The sequence below is a fragment of the Otolemur garnettii genome, unplaced genomic scaffold (assembly GCF_000181295.1).
Source record: "Otolemur garnettii isolate 467f Iridium unplaced genomic scaffold, OtoGar3 scaffold00020, whole genome shotgun sequence".
Taxonomy (NCBI): domain Eukaryota; kingdom Metazoa; phylum Chordata; class Mammalia; order Primates; family Galagidae; genus Otolemur; species Otolemur garnettii.
This window is the reverse complement of record NW_003852415.1, coordinates 3,342,367-3,352,364: the sequence shown is the minus strand read 5'-3', so window position 1 is coordinate 3,352,364 and position 9,998 is coordinate 3,342,367. Positions and strand designations below refer to the sequence as shown.

The window sequence follows — 9,998 nt, the reverse complement described above, 5'->3', positions numbered from 1 at the left end:
CTCTTCACTCCCTTGCCTCTACTTTTCCCGGCCTCTGGTAGCACCTTTCTCCTGTTCTGGAGGGCTGTTTTGATAAGCTTCAGAACAGAACGCAGTATTGTTTCCACCAGGGGGCGCTGCCCTGTGGCCGTGGACTCCCAACACCCTGACATTCCTTCCTCCACCCCTCCCCAGCACACACAAATAATGTGCAAGACAAAAAAAAATGTTCTAGGCACCAGGGCCAGCCAGATGAGAGTTTGCAGGGGTACAGATCTGCCAAGTTTCAGGAGACAGTGAATCTCAGGGTTTTGAAGGGAACTCTGTGTCCTCTGCCCCATCTACAGTCAGCTCCTGTGATCCTAGAGCCGGGGGCTTCAGCCAGCTGTGCAGAAGAGTGGAGTCTACACTTAATTTCTTGGAAGTTTCACGTTTCCCACAACTCAGTCTTTTCCTTTCCAGGTTGGAGTGAGTCTGTGCATCTGTGTGCACATTGTCACGTGGGCTGGCTCAGATAGCTGACCTTCCAGCTGACCTGAGGTGGCTACCACCTGCCAGGTCTCAACAGGTAGTCCCCTAACCCCACTGGGTTAACAAGCAGCCACATCTGGCCCAGTCTGTTTGGTTCTTGGCATGATAACTGCTTCCTCTCACCACTGGTTTCCATAGTGGTAGTCAAAACCCAGATCCTGGCAGATGGGCCCTTCTCAACCTGAAGGAGTTGAAGGGCCATCTACATCCAAAGGTTGAACCCAATTCAATCTTGTGCCTGAATTAAGCAGGCACATGCACTGAGTCTGAGAGAAACGGGACGGCAAGAAATGAGGTAACTACCCACCCACCCAGCAAGCTGGGGTCTGATCCTCCCAGGATCCTGCAATGACATGTACTTCTGCATTCCAAGTAGGTGGCCAAGCAGTGTCCATAATGAGCCTGCTTGACTTAACACAGATTCTTATCTCAGCATGCACCCAGCCCTAGTGTGTGCAGGCTGGAATCCACCCGGTAGGACCCCCCGTAGTTGAAGCTTGCCCATGAAGCCCTGTATTTGGTTATCATTTTAGCTGAACTTAAATGCAAATTACAACTCTGCCTTTACAAAAGGGTATGTAATTCAAGGTAGTCACAAATGCTGGTTGCCTTTATTGAAAGGCTCTTGTTTTAGCTGATTTCAGTGAGCCTGCAATAAAACTTCCTCTACTTAATGGTGTGTAGTCTCAAGACATTCATGGATTCCAACAAATGGCTTCTCCTCTCAGCTGCCATGCCTCCCCCTGCCCATGGTCACCACCACACTCCTGAAATGAAGGATGCACCCTTGCTTATTGATACTTCTAGCTAGGACTTTGTGGGGATTGGCTGGGATGAGAAGTAGGAAACATCCTACATCATCTTCCAAATCTGCGTTAATAGTACTATTAAGCTGCAGATGCATGGGGAAGAAGGGTTAAGGTTGAAACAGGCTGTGAGTTCTGGTTTCAGCTGTTTGGGCTCATCTTAAAGTATGGGAAGAAGTCCTTAGCTGGAGGGACAGTATTGAGGAAGAAAGGGGGTGGCGGGTGGGCCCAGAGCTGTGGCTTTAACCACCATGAGTTCTGGACTGGCCACTGTGATAAGAAGGGCCTTCAGGCTCCTATTGCTATGGTTTCCTGAAAAAAAGCTCATCTGCTGTGTGAGGGAGATCAAGATTAACAAGAACCAAGTGGTTTTGCAGCCTGGGAATGAAAGCCTCAAAAGTTTCACCACTGCAGGGGCAGGCAGGTTTCTTGTTCCCTGGTTTTAGGTTCCCCTTCCCTTAGGTCAGGCACTTCCCAGAACACTGGGGCTGATACCCATGGGGTAGCGATGGGCTCAGGCCCTCATCCCAAAAGAAAGGAAACAAGGCTCTCCTGTCGTGGTTTCTGCCCAGCCCACGCAACTGGAGCTAGGGAGACTTTATTCATTTCAGGGGAAAGTGACAATAGGAATGAGACAAAGTGTGAAAGTGAAGGGGGGCAATACTGATGTGAGAACAGCACAGTCTAGTACAACACCACAGCCAGCACAAAGCCTAAGAACAGGGATGGCCCATCATCACCAGACCCCAGCAGCCAGGCATACCCAGGTTTCTTCTCTTGTCATACTTGAAGAAGGGAATCTTGGGACTCCAGAGCACCAAGATGGAACAACAGGGTCAACACTGATGGACTTGCAGCTAGCACCACAGCACCCCTGCCTGGCCTGGGGAAGTTGGAAGGAGAGACACTAGCTGCGGGCCAAGTTCCCTGCCTCCCACTCCTCAGAGGACTGTTTATTTCCTTTTACACCACTAACACTGGCTCAACACATGTCCCTGTACCTGAGCATGGCCAGGCACACAGGGTGAACCAATTCAGAAACTAGGCAGACAGGAGAACCAGGTGCACGCGTACACACACACAGACCTCTGTGTGTTCTGTGGCCACAATGCAACAGACTCCCAGAGCCAGGAAGTCAAGGCCAAGCTGGAAGGGATGGGGGCATGAGACGACAGAAAGGGCTAGAAATCAGATGTGGTCCCTTTTTGGCTCTTTCTGCTCCTCAAAACTCCTGGCCCCAGGCTTTATCATCACATCCCAGGGCCAGAGGGCTGCTGCTTATCCTGACATGGCTGGGTCCAAGCCAGGATGGGCTGGCGGGCATGGAGGATGAGAACACGAGAAGGCGGGCAAGGCCATGGGGGAAGGTCTGGCAGTTAAGTGTACAACTCCTAACTATTCCTGGCACTGAGCACAAGTAGCCAGGCTTTGGGGAGACCCTACAATCACCCCCAGCCTGGCTCACTTCCCCATGTAGCTTTCTGTGACCTCACCTTGACCCCTCCTCAGCCAGCAGTCCCCATGCCAGGGGCAAAGGAGCTAGAAGGCAGTCCTGCGCTGGGGGAGCTGGAGTCCCATCAGCCAGGCCCCTGTCCCTGACAGGATGTGAGATGAGGTGATACCATGGATGGTGACTAAGGCCCCAAAGTCCCTGCCTCCCTAGAAACCTCACGACCAGTCCAGCCCCAGGGAGCAGAGCCTGTGTAAACACACCCAGGAGGAAAGGAGGGCTTGCTACATATGAGAAATAGTTAAAAATAAATTAAAAAGCACCACTATGTCCTGTGGTGTCACCACAGGCCCCAGGGCTCAGCTCAGGAAGGGTGAGTGCTCGGGGTTATCTGCTGGGGATCAGCCTTCTTCCTTGCAGACAGCAAGCAGGGTTGGGGCTACACTCTGCTCTAAGGAAGGAGCCTGTGGGTCAGATCCTCCTTCTAGAATTCCCGAACCAGGAGCAGCTCCCTCTTCCTCTTCCCCTGTCATTCCTAGAAGACACTCCCAGAGGCAGCTGAGGCCACTCCTAGGCTACTGAGTGGCCACATCCAGACCCAGAAGGGATCCTGTTTCAGCCTCACACCTCCCTTGTCTCCTTACACCCTTCCTTTTTCTTGCTGGAAGGCACCACCACCTTGGAGAGCTGTATAACCCCTTCCCCTCTGGTGACCCAGTAACTGTGAAGGGTGTGGGTTCTGGTTGTCTACAGAGACAACTGTCAAAGACTTAGGGAGGAGCCAAAGCACCTCTCTTCCTCCTCAGCTGCAAGGCCCCTGGCCTAGCCTGGCTCTGAGAAACTTAGAGTTTCTGTACATCCCGAAGCATCTCAGTACTTCTCCCTAGCACAGATCCCACTATTTTACACACTGCAGAACGGCATTCTCTTTCAACTGTACTGGGTTTTTCTAACTTATCACCAACATTTAAAACATCAGATTTCACTTAAAAATACCAAATTCTGACCTCTGAAGTATCAAGACTCTCTGGCTGATAGAGCTGGCGTTGTGAGGTGAGGGTGTGCCCTCTAGTCAGTCACAGTCCCCTCCCAGACCTATGGTCCTTTTCATCACCCACTGGCCCTGTGGATATCTGCATTCACAAGCCTCCTTCTGCTCTTCCCTTATGCCGACCCCCAGCCCCTCTGCAGCCTTATTGAGAGCTGCTCCGGCCAACTCAGCCTCTCTGTCGTCAAAACCTTAATGGGCATCTCATCCATTTACCTTTCCATAACCTGAATCTTTCCTCCAGCTTCCTGACAATCAGCCAACTAGTCCTTGCTGTAGGGAACTCCCTACCCGTCAAAGTAGCCTGACTCTAAACTTTCTCCCACATCCGGTTCTCGGGCTCTGTCTCTTCTCAGCAGTCATGCTGTAGCTTTGCCCTACACCTCCCAGCTCTGCCGGCCTCTCTTCATATCCTCTCACATTCCCACCAGGTCTCTGTATGTGATGGCAGACTGTGGGGGACCCCAGCTGCTTAGGTTTTGAAGAACTGCCACGAAAGTAGACAGCCCTGACCATCACTGCAACTTTCAAGCTAACATGCATGGTTTAAGGAGAGGTGGGCCTGGGGCACACACATCCTGGTCTGGTCTCTGGTCTTGATTTCCCTAGCAGAACCCACTCCTGGCACTGCCCAGGGAAGAACCCATGCCCGAGTACTCCAGCTCATCACCCCATCCCAGCCATGGCTCCGGGGCCAGCATCCAGGCCTGTGCAATGCCCGGTCATGGCAACCCCAGTGCAACTCTGGGTCCTCTACAAAGCCCACACACTCCATAGGGAGCTCCTTGTACTCCAGCAATGGGTAGAGCTGGGACTGGGCAAGCAGACCCGCCGGGGGCCTGAGAACTCTGAGGCCAGTAGTGCTCCCCGGGGCTGTCCTATAACCTATCCCCAGTGGGGGGCTGGACCAGCAGGCAGCATCGGCCCATGCAGCACTGCCCGTGGGGGCCACAGGGTCTGGCACCTTTCCTGGGCCATGGGTTCCTGCTCTGGGGGCAGACAGGGCCTACGTCACGCCCTAATTTATGGGCTACGCAGACCTTTCTCAGGATGATTCTTACCCTGCTTCCCTTTCCCTGGGTTAAGATTCTGCCAGGGCAGGACGAACTGGAGCAACATCTCCACTCCTCTATCCTTCCCACAGGCTTGGTAAGGCTGGAAAATTTCCCACAGAGATGATGCCATGGGCAGGAGCACCAGAAGAGCTGGCAGCCCCTCCTCATCCAGTCCCATAGCACACTGATCTCCTACACACTGGCCTTCTGGCTGTCAGGAGATTCATTTGTTTTACATTTTCCCCAAATACCTTAATCTTCAGTTGTAGAGTTAAAACTCCAAACAAAACACTAACAGCCTCTTGGCCCAAAGTTAGGGGGCTCAGCTCAGCAGGATGGGGAGCAGCTTTGGGGGCTGAGCTGGAACCCACTCTTCCTGCATCCTCTCGCCCTGCCCCATCAGCAAACCCTCTGCCCCGGGAACAAGGCTTTTTCCAGCAGGTGGACATTGGCCCCCAAGGGTGGGTGCGGTCTGGGTTGCTGGCACCCGCCTCACACCCGGATCTGGTATCCGTTGAGGTCTGGCATGGCTTTGGGCTCTGAAGGCTTCTTCTCACCCGAAGGCCTGCAGGGAGAAAGAGAACAGAGCAGGGGGAAGAGTGAGTGGTCCTCAGAGAAATGGGGGAGGGAGCAGGCAGCAGCTGCCCCCCATCCCTTAGCTTCTCCTCCATTCTCCTAGGGGCTTTGCACTACAGCAGTAGAGAGTGCATGTGACAGCGTGTTTCTGGCCTGCCAGGGCTCTCCTGGAGTTAGCTCATTTGGCTGCTGTTGATGGGTAATAGCTTAAAGCATAAATCTTTCCAAGGGTAATCTCCCTACCAAAGCCACCTAGATCAAAGTCAATGATGGGTAGATATTTTGGTGCCAGAGGCCTGCCTGGTACCCCTAATTCATACCAGAGAGGTGGCTCCTAAGTGACAATTATTTTTAAAGCAAGAGCCAGACTGATAAGTAGGGGATGAAATCAGAGGAGGCAGCCTGGTATTTTAATAACTTCTTTTTGGCATCTAGATACAGATAAAAACCACAGACTCTTCAGAGTAAAACTCATGTTCAAAGCCATCTATCTACCCAGCCACCATAATCAGACCTCCCCCACAACATTCCTGGGGGAACTCACTGCCTCCTGGAAGCCCCCTCCCTCCTATACGACCCATGCTGCCCTCTGCTTCAGACCTGCCGTGTGGACCCTACTGGCCTGTGGTGGGGGGTTTTCTCTAAGAAATGGGACACCTTTGCTGTGGGAGATGTCGATGCATAAACTCATGAACCTGCCATCCCAAACTGCCTCCCTTGGGTGGAAGCAAAGAGAGAAGGGTGGGAGGGAGAAGAGAAGAGAACAAAAAAAGGAGACCCAGAAGATGAGAAGAAAGGAAAAAGACTTCTTTGCACCCACCAAGCACAATCCCATCTCTCACCGTCTTTCACTGCGACTGTTCCTGCGGTGGGGGCTGGATTGGCCCCGCTGTGGGGATGAAACATCCTTCTTCCGGTCCTTGGTGGGAGAGGGCGGACCAGTCCCTTTGCCAATCTAGGTAGAGAGGAGGCAGCCAGAGCATCACTCCGGGGCTGCCCCAGAAGAGCCACATGTCCCCAGAGGCTGCCCTGGGCAGGGTCTAGGAAGTCTCAAGTGAGGCTCTGCCCTGTCTCTGGGGTTTTACCAAACCTATGTCCCAGGCACTAAAGCTGCCACAGCAGGGGTTCCTCAGCAGGGCCACCCAATCTCCACAGGTCCTGAAGGGAGTGGAGGAGTCACTGAGTAGGAATAGTGAAGACCCCTCAAGAAAAGGCCCATTTGCCCACACCAGGTAAATGTGTGGGAAAGTGACCCATGATGAGCTTTGGGCTGGGATCCCATCAACCCCCAAGGGGACACTGGTTATCTCCAGCCAATCAGAAGTCAGACTGGAAGCTCTAGCTCTGATTATGAAAAAAAATGAGAAAAATCCTTTATGAGGCGAAGTCAGTTTGATCTGAGTTTTCAAAATATGGGAACATCACAGGAGTACTGGAGGGGGGTAAATAACATGAGGAGTCCTTAGTGCTGAATAGCTGGGAATTACACCTCTAAAAGACAAGGTAACTATTAGCTGTAACTCTAGATCCAACTGACTGCCGTGAAGACACAATAATCTGAGCAGCACAAGTCAGGGTGCAAGGTGGCCCAGAGCTAGGCTGGGAAGCAGCTCAGGAGGAGAGAGCAGCCCCTCTCCAATGTGGGGCTGGTGGCAGCATGCTTCTGTTCCAGGGGAAGGCAGAGCAGGGCAGTGCTAGCTCTTCCAAACCCCTGCCCAGATGCTTTTTGGCACCTGAGACAAGCCCAGATACTCCATTGGGAGGCCAATCCCGTTGGATCTGCTTCTCCCTGCCTGACTGCTAGAATCTGGGCTTCCTACTCTGAAAATGAAGCTGCCAACTACTGCCCACTACCGTCTCAGGCTGTCAGGAGAAGCAGTGCATGTGAGAGTGCAGAGATTGGTGGGGGAGGCTGAGGTGCCAGGCTGCCTGGAGGGGCAGAGTGCAAGCCTAGCACTGACTGAGTGACAGGGAGGGAATACCCAGGGGGTCCTGGCTCTCTCCCCAGGGGAGCACCCCCGGGGAGACCCAGGGAAGAGGTCAGGATTCTGTGTCTCAACAGCCCAGCCCAATTGTTCTGGGTACAACACCCCCTCCCAGCCTCATCTGTAGGGGGTTAAGAGGGAGAACAAACTAGCACCCTCAGGATATTCCCCATGGATTCACTTTTCTTTCTTCTAGCCGCCTCCTAGTTCTCTACTGCAGATGGCCAGGGGGCTGGAGTCAGGGTGGATATAGAGGAGTGGCCCCGGCCAGCAGCCACGCAGCCCCACCATGCCATCCAGATGGGCTATGATTTCCCACCATCAGACTTGACTCCCAAACGCCCCCACCTGCCCTTGTCCACCTGTCCAACGCCTACCACCGCTCAAACAGAGCTCACTCAGCACTCCTATCTCCTCCTCTCTGTGGAGTGGGCCCTCTTCTATCGCTTGAGGGGACCACCTCAACCATTAGGACTTTTGAGCAAGGTTCAGGCCTGAGTAGAAGCGTCCCACTATCATCTCCCTTGCTGCTCACACCACCTCTGCTGCGGGGGTGGAGATGGAGGGCACAGAGAGGTGAGGAGGGACTGGCCCCAATGCAGAAATGCCCTGACCCGACCTTGAGCCGCATGTCGCGGGCGTGGCGCTCGAGCTCCTTGCGGAAGTCATCACGGCCCAGCCTCTCCACGTCCAGCACCGAGTGCTTCCACTCGATCTGCTCCACGCTGTGCGGGTCGTGCGACACGCTCTGGCCTAGCTTCACCTTTTTAAGCACATGCCAGCAGCGGCCATAGGCGGCCTCGAAGTCCAGCACGAGGTCGCTGAGCGTGCGGAAGGCTGGCGGCTTGTACATCAGGTCCTCGCGCCGGCTCATACCCAGCGCGCCATAGCGGCCACCGAAGTTCACCCCCAGCACAATGTGGCGGAAGTAGTTCCCTGAGAAGTAGGTCTTGAAGCTGATGGGGAAGCGTTCCAGGGCGGGCATGCTGTTGGTGAGGTAACTGGCCAGGCCCCGAGTTAAGGAAAGCGCCAGGAGAAGAGCGGAGCCAGCACACAGGACCGGACAGGGACAACGAGACAGGGACGACCCCACGTGCTGGAGACGCAGGTTCCTGGGCCGCCAGCGCTGGGGGCAGATACCCCGGTCCGCTCACTTCCGCATTCCTGCCACCTAGCGTCCAACCTGGTATACTGCAGGCGCTCAGAAAATGGAACCTCTAATAGGCACAAGGTTCCCAGTGACATATGACTCCCGTTAGGATGTCAAGCACGTCTCACATCGTCACAAAATCACATCTAACCCAACGGGTCACTGGCTCCACACTACAGGGCTTTCAGAGCACTACGGTGGAAGTGGCAGGGAGAGGCCCCTTCGGCCATCTCCCACTTCCCTGTCCCCAGCCCCTCCTCCGTGGGTGCACACTCAGCCTTACATAGACTCAGATGAATCATCATTATTTTCCTTCTACCGCACACGTAATTTCCTCAGAGAGGCACACCATTCTGCTCAGCCGCTCTTCTTACACCCCTGGCGCCCAGCGTCAGACCACTTCCCTCAGGGCTTGGTGTCAGGCTGACCTCCCTTTCTAAAGCAAGTCTGCACCACTTACTTGCTTGCTGCACCCACTCAGCATAACCTGCCTCTCACTCATTTCTTGGTTTACTTGCTTCTTTTGTCTCCAAATCAAGGGCCACTGGAAGGTAAACATCGTGAGGTCAGGGACATTATCTGTCAGGTTCCTCGCTACTTCCCCAGGGCTAGGCACAAATGAATGGATAACTCATGGAGCAGATGCCAAGTGCAGAGAAGCTGTACTGTCTTCCATGCACAGGTTCACTGCAGTGTCTTGACATCTATGTGCAACAGACACTACCTTATCCCCCTGGCACAGCAGGATTCCCAGGCTCACAGAAGCTAAGGAATTTACTTGGGGGTCACATAGTGAGTAAATGGCAGTGCCAGGATTGAAGTCCAAGTCAGCCTGCCTTTAAAGTCTGTGCTGTGGATACATGGGGATACCATGCTGTGTTTCCTCCAGCACTTAACTCATTCCACCAATGCCTATGGAGCCCGACTGCTTGTGAGTCATCAGCCCTGCCCTACAGAGGCTGAGTGCAGTGGGGACAAAACATAGGAAAAAATTCAGTACAAGGCCCAGTGTATGTGCTGCGACTTCTGTGGGGACACTGGGGAGAGAGCCCCTCTCTTAGATGACAGTTACTCCTGTTTTCTTTCTGACCACAAGACATCAGGCCTGGAGCAATGCCCAAGTATTCTGGAGGGGGCAGTCCCCCTCCTACACCGTGGGCAGGAGTCCCTATATTCAGTGCATGGTTGTGAAGGAGAAGTGAATGTGGGGAGATGAGGAAGGTACTGGCCATGGCCTGAAGTTCTTGGTGGCCTCATCTGCCTCCTAGCAAAGAAACCCATAAGCAGGGCAACAGTGGTCAGGCTCTTGGAAATGGGCCTGCTCTGTCAGCATGACTGCCACAGTGGAGTAGCTCTCGGGATCCCTGGTGGGAAGAAAGGGAACTTGCAGCCTCTTTTTTTTTTTTTTTTTTTTTTTT

General features: G+C 53.6%; 1 protein-coding gene across 1 annotated transcript in view; it reads right to left on the bottom strand.

Moving 5' to 3' along the window:
• Positions 1 to 5,166: 5,166 nt before the first annotated feature.
• VASH1 (vasohibin 1) overlaps positions 5,167 to 9,998 on the bottom strand; it is a 16,055-nt gene continuing 11,223 nt past the window's right edge. Inside the window, exons 5-7 of the mRNA XM_003786932.3 lie at positions 8,050 to 8,431; positions 6,288 to 6,400; positions 5,167 to 5,434 (exon numbers count right to left, since the gene is read on the bottom strand). Of these exons, the coding sequence (XP_003786980.1) occupies positions 5,362 to 5,434; positions 6,288 to 6,400; positions 8,050 to 8,431 (568 nt within the window). The 3' untranslated portion in view covers positions 5,167 to 5,361. The remainder of the gene's footprint in view (positions 5,435 to 6,287; positions 6,401 to 8,049; positions 8,432 to 9,998) is intronic.